The 16974-nt window shown below is 42.4% G+C and overlaps 1 protein-coding gene across 8 annotated transcripts in view; it reads right to left on the reverse strand.

Moving 5' to 3' along the window:
* LOC138946212 (E3 ubiquitin-protein ligase TRIP12-like) overlaps positions 1–16974 on the reverse strand; it is a 158397-nt gene that overhangs the window by 49824 nt on the left and 91599 nt on the right. For all 8 annotated transcript variants that reach the window (XR_011449207.1, XM_070317731.1, XM_070317732.1 and 5 more), the window contains exons 23-28: positions 6540–6621; positions 6106–6212; positions 5639–5824; positions 3496–3603; positions 1955–2047; positions 1251–1382 (exon numbers count right to left, since the gene is read on the reverse strand). Coding sequence is in view for 7 of the 8 variants with exons in the window: in XM_070317731.1 (XP_070173832.1) it covers positions 1251–1382; positions 1955–2047; positions 3496–3603; positions 5639–5824; positions 6106–6212; positions 6540–6621 (708 nt within the window). In the remaining variant the exon portion in view is untranslated. The remainder of the gene's footprint in view (positions 1–1250; positions 1383–1954; positions 2048–3495; positions 3604–5638; positions 5825–6105; positions 6213–6539; positions 6622–16974) is intronic.

A 16974-nucleotide genomic window follows, 5' to 3' on the forward strand; every position in this document is an offset into this window, starting at 1 on the left:
GAACCCCCCTTATAAACCCCCTGACTTAAGACCCTGTCTGTTTCACAATACAGTGGAACCCCCCTTATAAATCCCCTGACTTAAGACCCTGGCTGTTTCACAATACAGTGGAACCCCCCTTATAATCCCCCTGACTTAAGACCCTGTCTGTTTCACAATACAGTGGAACCCCCCTTATAATCCCCCTGACTTAAGACCCTGTCTGTTTCACAATACAGTGGAACCCCCCTTATAATCCCCCTGACTTAAGACCCTGTCTGTTTCACAATACAGTGGAACCCCCCTTATAATCCCCCTGACTTAAGACCCTGTCTGTTTCACAATACTGTGGAACCCCCCTTATAATCCCCCTGACTTAAGACCCTGTCTGTTTCACAATACTGTGGAACCCCCCTTATAATCCCCCTGACTTAAGACCCTGTCTGTTTCACAATACAGTGGAACCCCCCTTATAATCCCCCTGACTTAAGACCCTGTCTGTTTCACAATACTGTGGAACCCCCCTTATAATCCCCCTGACTTAAGACCCTGTCTGTTTCACAATACTGTGGAACCCCCCTTATAATCCCCCTGACTTAAGACCCTGTCTGTTTCACAATACTGTGGAACCCCCCTTATAAACCCCCTGACTTAAGACCCTGTCTGTTTCACAATACAGTGGAACCCCCCTTATAATCCCCCTGACTTAAGACCCTGTCTGTTTCACTATAACCCCCTGACTTAAGACCCTGGCTGTTTCACTATACAGTGGAACCCCCCCTTATAATCCCCCTCATTTAAGACCCTGTCTGTTTCAAGACCTGACTTTCTCACATTTTATTGTTATAACCTTACAATTGGGGGGGTCTTAAAAGAGAGGTTCCGGTGTTGTGAAGAATGTCAAGTCCATGATGACAAGACCAAGACCATGATGACAAGACCAAGTCCATGATGACAAGACCAAATCCATGATGACAAGACCAAGTCCATGATGACAAGACCAAGTCCATGATGACAAGACCAAGTCCAAGACCATGATGACAAGACCAAGTCCATGATGACAAGACCAAGTTCAAGATGACAAGACCAAGACCATGATGACAAGACCAAGTCCATGATGACAAGACAAAGTCCATGATGACAAGACAAAGTCCATGATGACAAGACCAAGTCCATGATGACTATATGTACCCCAAAAAAATAAAACCTTGTTAAAAAAAAAAAAAAAAAAAAGTCCATGATGACAAGGCCAAGACCAAGCGCCCTCGTACCTTGGTGTGTCCGTATCCCCTCATGACCAGGTAGCGCTCGATGGCCTGTACCAGGGCCAAGGGGTCGATCTTCACCGGCCCGCCCTTCCACTGCTTGAGGCTTGTGCACGACGGGTGACGCTGCAGCTGGCACTGCAAGGCACATACAACAAAATCATGATTAACTCAGCTGGCACTGCAAGGCACATATCAAATCTATAGCAATCATGTTTGTGTTTATTTATGATTAAACAGTTTGAGTTATCAAATCTATAGCAATCATTGTTTGTTTTTTATTCATGATTAAACCGTTTGAGTTATCAAATCTATAGCAATCATGTTTGTTTTTTATTCATGACTAAACCGTTTGAGTTATCAAATCTATAGCAATCATTGTTTGTTTTTCGTTTCTGAGATGTGGGATCAACAGTGCAAGCGTAACAGCTTACAACACGCTCACGTTGAGCTTTGACAAAATGTGTTTTGAGTAGCTTCTTACCTTCAGACAATCAACCCTGTAGCAACATGACAAAATGTGTTTTGAGTAGCTTCTTACCTTCAGACAATCAACCCTGTAGCAACATGACAAAATGTGTTTTGAGTGGCTTCTTACCTTCAGACAATCAACCCTATAGCAACATGACAAAATGTGTTTTGAGTAGCTTCTTACCTTCAGACAATCAACCCTATAGCAACAGACGCAAAGGGAAAGAGTTTCTACCCACCTTAAGCTGATGGGTGCTGAAGAACTTGAGAGCGTTGGGTCCTCGCCCGCTGGCGCTGCCCCCACCCGGGAGGTCATGAACTTTGACCTGGAACTGTAAACACAGAGAAAGTGTTTCAAATCAAGTCTAGGAACTGTAAACTAAGAGAAAGTGTTCAAATTCAAGTCTAGGAACTGTAAACAAAATTATAAAAGTGTTTCAAATTCAAGTCTAGGAACTGTAAAACAAGTCGCGTAAGGCGAAATTACTACATTTAGTCAAGCTGTAAAACTCACAGAATGAAACTGAATGCACTGCATTATTTCACAATGACCGTAGTCTGCCGCTTGTGCATAACGGAGTGAAACTGACAAGCATGTTCAGCGCGGTAGTGGTTTCGCTGTGCTGCATAGCACGCTTTTCTGTACCTCTCTTTGTTTTAACTTTCTGAGCGTGTTTTTAATCCAAACATATCATATCTATATGTTTTTGGAATCAGGAACCGACAAGGAATAAGATGAAATTGTTTTTAAATCGATTTCGGAAATGTAATTTTGATCATAATTTTTATATTTTTTATTTTCAGAGCTTGTTTTTAATCCAAACATAACATATTCATATGTTTTTGGAATCAGAAAATGATGAAGAATAAGATGAACGTAAATTTGGATCATTTTATAAAATCTTTTTTTTTTTTTTTTTTACAATTTTCAGATTTTTAATGACCAAAGTCATTAATTAATTTTTAAGCCACCAAGCTGAAATGCAATACCAAAGTCCGGCCTTTGTCGAAGATTGCTTGGCCAAAATTTAAAACAATTTGATTGAAAAATGAGGGTGTGACAGTGCCGCCTCAACTTTTACAAAAAGCCGGATATGACGTCATCAAAGGTATTTATCGAAAAAAAGAAAAAAATGTCCGGGGATATCATTCCCAGGAACTCTCATGTCAAATTTCATAAAGATCGGTAAAGTAGTTTGGTCTGAATCGCTCTACACACACACACACGCACAGACAGACAGACACACACACACACACATACACCACGACCCTCGTCTCGATTCCCCCTCTATGTTAAAACATTTAGTCAAGTTTTGACTAAATGTAAAAAGAATAAAAGTGTTTCAAATTCAAGTCTAGGAACAGTAAAAAAAGAATAAAAGTGTTTCAAATTCAAGTCTAGGAACTGTAAACACAGAGAAAGTGTTTCAAATTCAAGTCTAGGAACTGTAAACAACCAGAACTCAACTAATCCTGTTGCACAATGGATGCTAGCAAGTTGAACCAATGCTGCCTTCTCTCTCCAATCCCAAATTTTAAATTTCAACAGAGGCAACCTGCTCAGAAGGTGAATATAATGAGATGTTCCATAAACTTAACGCTTTAAATGTTTTTTTATTTTTGGTTTTGGAATGTTGACAGTTTACCCGTTTTGGACGTCATCCTCGAAATGTTGTGTAAATGAGCAGTTTACTTTGACGGCTGATCTACTGTCCTGTTCCAGCTGATCTACTGGCCTGTTCCAGCTGATCTACTGACCTGTTCCAGCTGATCTACTGACCTGTTCCAGCTGATGCAAGCAGCCGATGAGTTTCGTCAGGAGATAGGAGAGGTTGGGCGCTTTCTCTGAACATGATGGCTGCTCTTTCAAGTGGCTATTGTCAGGAGACTGCAAAAGTGTGAAAAGATTGTCAGCTGATGTTTTCACCATTCCATTGAGCAATACAATACAATAGTGTTTGAAAGAATTGGACCAAGGACCACAAAACATCATCACGTTCAGTTAATACTAATAGGAACATTATAAATGTCATGTCAATGTCCAAAGGGTCATCTCAGGAGACTGCGAAAATGTAAAAAAAGATTGTCAGCTGATGTTGCCATTCCACCGAGCAATACAATACAGTACTGTTTGAAAGAATTGGACCAAGGACCACAAAACATCACTACATTCAGTTAATAGGAACATTATAAATTAATCATCAACTTGCACAGCTAGGAACAATCTGAAACATTCCATGGAAAATACAGTGATGCCTGTAATGCAAGGCTACTCTGATGAGGGGACACCTCACATGAGGACACTTTTTCTGTTGCAAGGCTCCTCTGATGAGGGGACACCTCACATGAGGACACTTTTTCTGTTGCAAGGCTCCTCTGATGAGGGGACACCTCACATGAGGACACTTTTTCTGTTGCAAGGCTCCTCTGATGAGGGGACACCTCACATGAGGACACTTTTTCTGTTGCAAGGCTCCTCTGATGAGGGGACACCCCACATGAGGACACTTTTTCTGTTGCAAGGCTCCTCTGATGAGGGGACACCTCACATGAGGACACTTTTTCTGTTGCAAACTGTCTTTAAGCTCAATCAAACTGAACCTCTCGTGAAAGGCCACCTGCCATGTAGGGACACTTTTCAGTGGTCTCAAGGGTGTTGATTCATAGCAGGTACCACTGTGAATGAACGTACTGTCAGTATAGTCTAAGGGAAATAACCAATGTCTTGCTAATGGGATTGCTTCCCTTGCTCTCTCTCTGTCATGGCCATCTTCTTTGTGAAGTTTAGTTGCTCTTCTGAATCTTGAATAGTCTTCAATCAACCCCTCCCAGTCTTTAGCCCGATAGGAAAATCTCTGAGGGGGGTCATACCTTGCCATTTTCTTTGGTTGGTCAGTCCTGCTTGCCGTTAGAACCCCACTTCTGACACCATATCGAACTCACAACGCACGTGTTCGATGGTATGGGTTTATTAGCAAGCGGCCATGACAGAGAGAGAGCAAGGGAAGCACGTGTTCGATGGTATGGGTTTATTAGCAAGCGGCCATGACAGAGAGAGAGCAAGGGAAGCACGTGTTCGATGGTATGGGTTTATTAGCAAGCGGCCATGACAGAGAGAGAGCAAGGGAAGCACGTGTTCGATGGTATGGGTTTATTAGCAAGCGGCCATGACAGAGAGAGAGCAAGGGAAGCACGTGTTCGATGGTATGGGTTTATTAGCAAGCGGCCATGACAGAGAGAGCAAGCGGCCATGACAGAGAGAGCAAGCGGCCATGACAGAGAGAGAGCAAGCGGCCATGACAGAGAGAGCAAGCGGCCATGACAGAGAGAGAGCAAGCGGCCATGACAGAGAGAGTAAGCGGCCATGACAGAGAGAGCAAGCGGCCATGACAGAGAGAGAGCAAGCGGCCATGACAGAGAGAGCAAGCGGCCATGACAGAGAGCAAGCGGCCATGACAGAGAGAGCAAGCGGCCATGACAGAGAGAGAGCAAGCGGCCATGACAGAGAGAGCAAGCGGCCATGACAGAGAGAGCAAGCGGCCATGACAGAGAGAGAGCAAGCGGCCATGACAGAGAGAGCAAGCGGCCATGACAGAGAGAGCAAGCGGCCATGAAAGAGAGAGAGCAAGCGGCCATGACAGAGAGAGCAAGCGGCCATGACAGAGCGAGCAAGCGGCCATGACAGAGAGAGAGCAAGCGGCCATGACAGAGAGAGAGCAAGCGGCCATGACAGAGAGAGAGCAAGCGGCCATGACAGAGAGAGCAAGCGGCCATGACAGAGAGAGAGCAAGCGACCAGAGCAAGCGGCCATGACAGAGAGAGAGCAAGGGAAGCACGTACACTCCTAAAAGACCTAATATCTTTAATGTCATTCTCAGGGTTGAGATAATAAAGTCGATTCGATTTGATTTGATTTGACGTACCGGGCAGTGAAGGAAGACATGCAGAAAGCGACGCAAGCGTATCTCCCGGTCGACCGCCCCGCTCTGCGAGGCCAGGTACACCAACAGGGCTCTGATCAGCCCGCTGTGAATCACCTCGAAGGGAGACACGTCGCTGTCGCGCATCACCATGGCAACTGTCGTTAGGCACTCTATTCCGCTGTCCTCCTGAGGAATGGTGGGTATCATCATCATCATCATCATCATCATCATCATCATCATCATCAATATCATCATCATGGGGTTGATGCCATACAAAGCAAGGCGTTCACAAACAATGGGGGTTACTGGTATGTGTGTGCATTTTTATTTGTTTATGCGTGCGTGCATGCGTTTTTATTTGTTTATGCATGCGTGTGTTTATGCGTGCATGTGTTTATGCTAGTTTGTGTTTATACGTGCATGTGTGTGCGTGCATGCAGAAAGAGAGACACAAACAGTCTACCCACCTCTACAGACAGATCTCTGCATGCGCCACTCAACCTGTTGAGAACACCCAGGGCTGGATGCACCCCGGTATTGCTCAGGTCAAAGTACTTCTCCAAGAACCGTGTGGCTGTCAAACGCACACAAAATATCATTAACAGCATACCAAAATTACTGAGACAAACGAAAAATAGGTTGTTAATGCTCACCTGAAGAATAAACAACTTCTGTTTAGCCCACATTTTGTTTTGCATAGTACAGTCAAAAACTGTTTGCTAACCTGAAGAATCGACAATTTAGAAAAGCACACTATACTGAGACAAAAACAAAATTGGTTTTATTTTTCTCACTAGAAGAAGGGACAACTTAGTTCCATTTAGCTTGCATTTTGTTTTTCACAGACAAAAACTCTCATTTTTTTTATCTACTTTTGTTGAGTTAAAGTGGAAAGCCATACCTTGATCTTTGATCCAGTTTCGAACTTTCTCCTTGTTGATCGCGTTTTGGTTGACCGCAGGCTTGTGGGCCAGAACGTCTTGCTGAAAACATCAACCCCCATACGGTGTTACAAATCACTTGCTGTAAGACAACTTGTATCAGTGGATATCAGTGCATGTAGAGTTCATAAGGAAATGAATTACAGTGCTCAGCCACAATAACTTTCTGCATACGGTGATGTACATTAGCAAAGCACACACACACACACACACACACACTAAAATATGGTTAATAGGTAACAGTTAATACTGTCATATAAGTTTCTGAAAGGGAGCCCACGCTGACTTAGTCTGGCGGTGGATTGTTGGTAGGAGATCAAGACCACTACCCAGGGAGCCCACGCTGACTTAGTCTGGCGGTGGATTGTTGGTAGGTGATCAAGACCACTACCCAGGGAGTCTGGCGGTGGATTGTTGGTAGGAGATCAAGACCTCTACCCAGGGAGCCCACGCTGACTTAGTCTGGCGGTGGATTGTTGGTACGAGATCAAGACGTCTACCCAGGGAGCCCACGCTGACTTAGTCTGGCGGTGGATTGTTGGAAGGAGATCAATGTCCGTGTGTTTCAGACACACACCCTCGCTAGTGATTGGCTTATAATGTCCGCGTGTTTCAAACACACACCCTCGCTATTGATTGGCCTATAATGTCCGCGTGTTTCAGACACACACCCTCGCTAGTGATTGGCCTATAATGTCCATGTGTTTCAGACACACACCCTCGCTAGTGATTGGCCTATAATGTCCATGTGTTTCAGACACACACCCTCGCTAGTGATTGGCTTATAATGTCCATGTGTTTCAGACACACACCCTCGCTAGTGATTGGCCTATAATGTCCATGTGTTTCAGACACACACCAGACCTGTTTACCCCCCCCCCAAATGAAAATCAGGAATGCAGCTGGTACTTTTCCGTAATTTGAGGCATCTTTGAGTAATCTTTTTTATCAACCATAAACCAGCTCGAAAACGATTAAACGACACGTTTATTCGCGCGCTACCATGCAAAACAAGTACAAAATTGATAACCATGTTTAACAGTATTGTACTACACACACAGAAGCTCGATGACACACACACACAAACACACGACACCTGATATATAATATGCAAGTTAACTAAGACAAGTTTACTTTATCTAAAAAAAAATTAAAACAAGAAGGGCAAAGCCCATACAACTCACATGCTTGACCTTGACCTTTACATGACCTTGACCTTCAGCTAAACCTAGCAATGACATCATACACTAAGAACTGCTTTACACATTTTTCCTACCAAAATACATGTCCCAAGGTCAAGGTCATCCAAGGTCATGCAACACAAAGCTGTTAATTCAAGACATAGGAAGTACAATGGTGCTTATTGGCTCTTTCTACCATGAGATATGGTCACTTTTAGTGGTTCACTACCTTATTTTGGTCACATTTCATAAGGGTCAAAGTGACCTTGACCTTGATCATATGTGACCAAATGTGTCTCATGATGAAAGCATAACATGTGCCCCACATAATTTTTAAGTTTGAAACAGTTATCTTCCATAGTTCAGGGTCAAGGTCACTTCAAAATATGTATACAATCCAACTTTGAAGAGCTCCTGTGACCTTGACCTTGAAGCAAGGTAAACCAAACTGGTATCAAAAGATGGGGCTTACTTTGCCCTATATATCATATATAGGTGAGGTATTAAATCTCAAAAACTTCAGAGAAAATGGGAAAAATGTGAAAAATAGCTGTTTTTTAGACAACATTTATGGCCCCTGCGACCTTGACCTTGAAGCAAGGTCAAGATGCTATGTATGTTTTTTGGGGCCTTGTCATCATACACCATCTTGCCAAATTTGGTACTGATAGACTGAATAGTGTCCAAGAAATATCCAACGTTAAAGTGTTCTGGACGGCCGGCCGGACGGGGGGGGACGGCCGGCCGGACGGGGGGGGGGACGGCCGGACGGACGACTCGGGTGAGTACATAGACTCACTTTTGCTTCGCATGTGAGTCAAAAAACAGTACAGTGGTACTCCCCATGTAAGACCTCCCAAAATCTGACAAATTTAGGTCTTAAAAGGGGGGGGTCTTACATGGGGGGTGAGGTCAGGTCAGAAAAAGACAGTGAGAGAGAAAAAATCAGTGACAGAGAGAAAGAGAGAAATTAGAAATACCTTCAGGGTCCGTCGAAGTTGTGGCATAATTACAGTTGTGGTTTGGTGAATTAATTTGATAATCTAATTCAATAAAAAGCAAGAGGTATGTATTTTTTTTAATTTTTTTTTTACTTTAATTGTATCCTCTACATGTATTTAAAAAAAATATTTGGGAGTCAAAAGAGTTTATGTTCATATGGGTGTCAGTATTTGGAAGAGGACTATACACCTGTCACATTTTACACTGGTTTGAAGAAAGATTTCATGGAAGTCTGAGAAGCTTGAGACTTTCTCTTCAAGTGGTCTTTCTTAATTTGACTGTCAAAATTGAGCAAGACATCAGCCATCATCACAAAACCAACTCCAAACGCGTTTGTTGAGGGCACCATAAATACATTTCCTTGCCTTGGAGTATTTGCGGTCACAATTTTCGCCGGTCTCCCATCGATTGACCACGTTTTCTTGGTCGCTGACGATCGATTGAATCTGAGTTTTTCCTACCTCAAACGACCGCGCGATCGAAATTGCCGTTTCGCCCTTATGGCTCCGTTTCACCACTTCCATCCTCTGTTCCAGAGTCAAAATTTTCCTCTTCTTTCCGCGCGATTGAGCGTTTGAAGTTGAAGGAGAGTTCGAAGCCATGGTCGAAGAAGAAGATCGTTGATGCTCGCGCGTGTGTTTGTTGATTTTTCGAAAGGAAGTGGACAAAGAAAAGGGCATGTTGGGATCGTAAAATTGTGAACGCCGGACATGCGCAATCGAGACCTAAACGCGTCGTCTGTTATATTTCCGGCCGAGTGATTTTTGCGATCTTTTTTCAGAGATTCAAGCAAAACGTTACGATTTTTTGTTAGGTTTTGATTTGAAAATGTCGTTACAAGGTCGCAAATTGTAACAACTAGTCGGTCGCAAATCGGGTTCTGGGGGGAGTCGGCCATGGGGGGTGATTTATATAGCAAAACTAATCCGTCAGCAATAATGAGGTCTGAGAAGGGAGAGGGTCTCTGATGGGGGGGTCGTTCGTCGGGAGTACCACTGTATTCAGGGGCAGAGCAAGAGAGCGAGAGGGGGGGGGGGGGGGGGGGGTACAACCTGGGGTTCAGAGGTGAGGGGGTCTGGCTGAAGAATTTTAGCTATTTTATTAACAATTTGTAGCTTATCCTTGATTTTAAACATGATAAATTGGTGTCAGCAGCCACTCATTATTTCTTTTAAAGTTAGTATTAAAGAATGGCAATTTATCTTCACTGATATCTGCTCCCAACAACAACAACAATTTCACAGACAGAAAATGTCTTTAGTTTTATTTCCCACAGACTGATTTTTTTGTGTTTTTTTGTTGTTGCTTTTTTGACAGCAAGGGGGGGGGGGGGGGGGGGGGGGGTCCGGGAACCCCAGTAATAAAACCCGCCCTTGGAATACTTAGTCACTTGAAGATGCATGTGAACAAAACCCCCTTACATTCTGTCACATCAGACATCCTGCATTAAGTCATACTAACTCTCTCCAGAAGCTACCTTTAATTTTAGAGGACCGATTCGTTTATTTCATTTAAACATTTTGTTTTAAGTTTTTCGATTCAAAGAACTGTGATCTTTGCTATATTGGAGAAATATTAATGGAGATCAGTTTTAGACTCAGAAAGACTTGAATTTCGGCAACAGCCAAGTAACTGATGGGCGCGACCATAGACCTACATCTATGTCTCTGGCGCGACTGACCGTAGTGAGAGATCGGTTCGCAGGTCTGAGAGATTCTGTGGAAGTAGAGACCTAGGTCAAATAAACTCGATGCGAAGCAGGCTCATGTTTTGCCAAAAATAATTTCGTGTTTTTGTTTGTTTCCATGTTCATTTGTGTACTGCATTGCCATTTTGTTAAAACTAATGCTGCGTCTAACCTCGAGACACGTGCCGCGACGTGACTCGTAACTGACTAGCTTTGTTGTTGCACTGATCTCAAGTAGATCACCAAAATGAATGTGGTTCCCTCTTCTTAAATTCACCAGACACCGCCACTTGACTTAATAGTTTTGCCAATATTTCTGTACAACTTTTGCTTTTTGGGTTGGCATTTCGTCCCCACAGAGATCGGCCCTATATTACCCTTCGGACCAATGTCGATCTCAAATCCGCGGAATCCGACAAATACCTTGCTGTGCACATGCGCAGAAAAGGCTGTTTCGGTCAGCCTTGAAATCACAGTCCTGGTGACTACCACAATTTCGACTTCGAATTTTCATGCACGAAAAAAGGTTCTCTCGACCGGAATTTCCGGAATTTTTGGTAGTATTCCGTAATACCGGAATTTAGACCCCAAATCCTTTATAATTCCGGACAATCCGGGAGGGTAAACAGGTCTGACACACCCTCGCTAGTGATTGGCCTATAATGTCCGCGTGTTTCAGACACACACCCTCGCTAGTGATTGGCCTATAATGTCCATGTGTTTCAGACACACACCCTCGCTATTGATTGGCCTATAATGTCCATGTGTTTCAGACACACACCCTCGCTATTGATTGGCCTATAATGTCCATGTGTTTCAGACACACACCCTCGCTAGTGATTGGCCTATAATGTCCATGTGTTTCAGACGCACACCCTCGCTAGTGATTGGCCTATAATGTCCATGTGTTTCAGACACACACCCTCGCTAGTGATTGGCCTATAATGTCCATGTGTTTCAGACACACACCCTCGCTAGTGATTGGCCTATAATGTCCATGTGTTTCAGACACACACCCTCGCTATTGATTGGCCTATAATGTCCATGTGTTTCAGACACACACCCTCGCTATTGATTGGCCTATAATGTCCATGTGTTTCAGACACACACCCTCGCTATTGATTGGCCTATAATGTCCATGTGTTTCAGACACACACCCTCGCTAGTGATTGGCCTATAATGTCCATGTGTTTTAGACACACACCCTCGCTAGTGATTGGCCTATAATGTCCATGTGTTTCAGACGCACACCCTCGCTAGTGATTGGCTTATAATGTCCATGTGTTTCAGACACACACCCTCGCTAGTGATTGGCTTATAATGTCCATGTGTTTCAGACACACACCCTCGCTAGTGATTGGCTTATAATGTCCATGTGTTTCAGACACACACCCTCGCTAGTGATTGGCCTATAATGTCCGCATGTTTCAGACACACACCCTCGCTAGTGATTGGCCTATAATGTTCATGTGTTTCAGACACACACCCTCGCTAGTGATTGGCCTATAATGTCCAAGTGTTTCAGACACACACCCTCGCTAGTGATTGGCTTATAATGTCCATGTGTTTCAGACACACACCCTCGCTAGTGATTGGCCTATAATGCCCAAGTGTTTCAGACACACACCCTCGCTAGTGATTGGCCTATAATGTCCGCATGTTTCAGACACACACCCTCGCTAGTGATTGGCCTATAATGTCCAAGTGTTTCAGACACACACCCTCGCTAGTGATTGGCCTATAATGTCCAAGTGTTTCAGACACACACCCTCGCTAGTGATTTGCCTATAATGTCACGAAGGGAGCATGATTGTGGGCCGATGATGTCACGAAGGGAGCATGATTGTGTGGATTGTTTGTCTCAATAAAACCAAGGGTATTCACTCTTTCATAACCCATATAAACTTGACAAAGTTATTCCGGCATTGGTCTATTAAGGGGAGACAGGGTAGGCGGGCACTTTTTTTTTTTATTTTGGAAACAGTTAGCTGCTTGTTTGATTTTTGCAAGCAGAATAACCTAATTAAGGGAAACCATTTTAAATTTTGAGTGAAAAGCAATTTTTGGGGGTTTTATTCACCAAAATGTGAGTAAAACGTTATAAAATGTGCTTTTTTTAAAATGTTGCAGTTTGTGAACCAGTGCATGTTTTGATCCAATTTTTCTTCTTTGCAGCAATATGTGTGTGTTTAATAATTCTGTGCATCGAAAAGCATTTCTAAGCAATATATTATTTTAATTTAGCATTTTCAGTTACCGGTTCAGTTCTGATAAGAAAAATACATGAGATCCTAACTGTCAGACTCATAAAAACCCAACCAATGCACTGAACTCTTATTCCATGCACAGAACTGATGCTGTACAACTCATAAACAACATATGCAAAAACTGAACAAATCCATCAAGCCTTTCAAAAGTTGCAACATTTTAATTGTAGCGTTTTGTCTGAAAATTACATTCAGAGAAAACAGCATTTTAAAGATTTGAACCAGTACATACAAAAACAAGTAGCACAGTGCACCCTGAATTCATATGTTTTTATCAGAATGACCACTTTACTATGATGGGGAAATGATTTGACGATCAAATTATTCAGACTTTTTTCAAAAAATCATTTGAAAACTCATCTATGTTAGTGCAGATATGAATCAAAACGAAACTGTCGGACTCATAAAAACACAAGGAATCCACTGTATTCTTATTCCATGCACAGAAATGGTGCTTCACAAATCATAAACAACATATACAAAATTGGAACAAATCCATCTAGCCATTCAAAAGTTACAACATTTTAATTACCACATTTTGTCTCAAATTACATGTAGAGAAAACAGCATGTAAAAGAGTCTCACTAGTACCCCGGTAAACTAGTACCACAGTAGAGCTTGAATTAATGGGGTGGTTTTTTTTAACCAGAATAACACTTTAACTATGAAGGGGAAATGATTTGATAATCAAATTATCAGATTTTTTTAATTTAAAAAAAAATCATATGAAAACATTAAAAAAGTCAATTATCTGTGTTTGTGCTGATATGAAAATATTGATCAGAACCAAACTGTCAGACTCATAAAAACCCAACGGATGCACTGATTTCTTATTCCATTGCATAGAAATGATGCTTCACAAATCATCGACAGCATTACATAATTATATATACACAAATGGAACAAAGCTGTCAAGCCATTCAAAAGTTGCAACATTTTAATTACAGTATTTCTGTGCTCAATCCTAACACTGCAGCAAATTTCTGTAAAGCTGAATGTCCCTTTCCATGTACCAACATGGTCATACGCGGATTATTTTAAATGCAACTTTACCACCCGAAGCGTTGCAAACACTGGGAGAAGAGTAAACAACTGCAGACTTGAATGGACACTCATATGCACTCCAGATGCAGGGCCTGTGCAAATCCTTGGGCTGATGCATCACCTTCTTTCATAATCAGACTGCTATCAGACAAGCATTCAGTACAGGATACATGTATTGACCTTTCAGCAATAGATTGAGCTGATCAATGTTGACAAAAGCCCAACACATGTCAGCGGAGTGACGTTGCACAGTACCAGTATCCATATCTGCTTGTGATGGGTCAGAAGATGGCAAAGTATCTGTATCTTCTTATGGTTGGTCAGAAGATGGCAAAGCTGATGTTTCTGCTGTGGAAGAGGGTAGTTCCGGTTTAGCAAACTTTTCCATCAGGTCAATCTTTCTCCTCGCTGCCACCACAGGAGGACTGGCTCTCCCCTTGCTCCAACCTAATAAATACACAAACACTGATTTAATATTTGATACAACTGTCCATGGTTTTTGTTTGTAATAAGCTGCAAAATTTAAGACTCAATATAAACGTCAACAAGTGCTTGTACTTTATTTTGCAAATGACCATGTTACATGGGGTGTACCTCAACTTTTTGGCTAGGCCGGTAAATCAGAAATCCCAATCAGCCCCCAACCACTGAACCAGGCGGGTTTTCTTACAACCACCTCAGCGGCTCGTACCCACATATGTCGGTTGACGAACACACACACACACACACAAAAGACATTCATTAATTGGCCCCTATCACAAAATTTACATGTCAAGTTTACTATGGGATTTGAGTAACCACACAATCACATACACACAGGAACTAATACTGAAACTAGCTGAATTATTTTCTTTCTTTCTTTCTTTCTTTTCATATTTTTCTTTTAAAATTAATTTATTTCATCACACTTGCTATGTATTTGCTTGTTTCTTGTCTGTTGTCTGTTTTGTGTGTGTGTGTGTGTGTGTTCTGTGTGTGTGTATACATTTTCAGATTTCCTAAACCTAGCACTGTTTGCAGGTGATCTTTATGCTTTTGATTCATGAGTTGCATCCCCAGTCCTTTAGTTTAACTCTTTTTTTTTCTTTGGTGAAGTAAATTGGATCTATTTTTTTATTCCTTAGTTAATGGAAAAGATTTGACAACAATATTGCTGTCAATGATAGGTAGAGAACGCTCTCTAGTAGGGTACTTATTTTCCTACGGTCAATGACCAGAAACAAAAACTGTGTCAGTCGTACATCGCTCAGATGCTGCTTCTCAGTTTGACCCCAGACAAAGAATAATGATGACATGTTACACCATAGTAAGCTCTCAAGGACTGGCCAGCGAAGAACAATAAAATAGGGGTTGTGAAGACGATATCACAGAGATGATCGAGGGAGGGGGGGGGGGGGGGGGGGGGTGCGACGGCGGCATGGTCAGTAAATTGGATCAAGAAACACGCAAAATACTTCAGACACAAACTGTTTATCATTTACCTGCAAACCCTAACACATTCTTACAACAACAACAACATAACAATGTGCAATAAATCACGTTGTCAAACAAACAAGATCGAAAAGAGAAAGAAGCAAAACCCACCTCGTCGAGTCAAGAATCTAAAAATGTCATGTTGGTTCATTTCGGAGTGTTGTTACTTCCTTCTACTGTTCGCTGCTGCTGGTTCATCTTTCTCTGATATTTCTTGCCACTATGCCGAACATTTCCAATGTTAGGGTTGTTCTCCGCAGCTCAAAACTTTGAAAAATGCTGCTGAATCGGTGAAAACGTCATGGATTTGTTGACACCGGGGGACTGATAAGTTGTCTACTGCGCTTGCGCCAAATGCCTTTGACCTACATATATTTGCATATATTAATTCCGGGGTTTCGGTTGGAACGGATTCTCTCTCTTTGTGCCTATGTCAACGGAAATTCCCCAACGGTGATGACGTCATCTTGAAGAACGGAAATTTCCACACAGTTTGAACAGCGAAGGGTCATGTCATGTGCGCACATTTACCAGCACGGAGTATCCAAAGTTGACCATTTTTTCGATTTTTTTGATAAAACACAGACAAAAACAACAAAACATCGGTTTGAAAATGGTTTTATTTACATGAATACATGTCTAAAATGACAAAAGCAGATTATTGAATGCATTCCAGGATGTTCAAAGGTGTGAAAAATGCAACAACCCCAAAAAGGTGTATGAGACCAAAAATAACTCATTTTGCCTGCCCGGTCTCGCCTTAAGGGAGCTGTGTGGTACAGCCAAGGGGACAAGACAATTAGAAAGGTATGGTACAGTAAGAGCCAGGGTCCCCACTGGTTTTTAGAAACAAAATTCCATGACTTTTCCATGACTTTCCATGAGCCTCAATAACATTTTCCATGAGTAGATCCACAGGTCGCCATTTCCGAACACGCAAACTTTTTACGTCTTGTCACTGCCAGTTTTGACACTGGCTTGCTTTGCACTGAATTCGAGTCAGTTTCTACGCAGTGTCTCTTCGACAAGCATGTCAAGCACTTGCTACGCAGTCAGATTATCGGTAATGTTTGCTGGTCCTGTCATTTCACTAAACTGGACCAGCCACTGTTTGTATCCATCTGCACTTTCGTAAATTCCGTTTCGTAACCGTCACTGTGACTTGACGAACTGTCATTTTTTTCACCGCGATACACAGTTCATTGCGAAGATCTTCCTCGGTAATTCGTTCCAATTCCGCATACTTTTTGTTGTCAAGAAACAACTCGAAAGAAAGTTTCAAACTCATCATCCTCCATCTTGCTTGTCGAAGCGCTAAAGTACTTTATCGATGCAAAAACAAAAGCAGAAAACTTCGACGAAACTGACTCAAATGCAGCGCAGACGACACGACGAGATAACGGAAGGAAGTGAGCCTCGCTTTTGCTCAAGTGCCGTTAAAAATACCGTTATTCTCGTATGCAAATACAAACGAGAAGTTGGTCATACGAACAAGCCTTGTGCTGGCGACGCAAATCGCTGCTGGGGGGGGAATGGCTGGGCAACGAAAATTGCCGCTGGCGTGCTAAAGGTTAATTGTTTTTTCTTTTTACATTTAGTCAAGTGTGTGTGTGTGTGTGTGTGTGTGTGTGTGCGTGCGTGTAGAGCGATTCAGACCAAACTACTGGACTGATCTTTATGAAATTTGACATGAAAGTTCCTGGGTATGATATCCCCATACGTTTTTTTCATTTTTTTGATA

This window comes from Littorina saxatilis, linkage group LG13, assembly GCF_037325665.1.
Source record: "Littorina saxatilis isolate snail1 linkage group LG13, US_GU_Lsax_2.0, whole genome shotgun sequence".
Taxonomy (NCBI): domain Eukaryota; kingdom Metazoa; phylum Mollusca; class Gastropoda; order Littorinimorpha; family Littorinidae; genus Littorina; species Littorina saxatilis.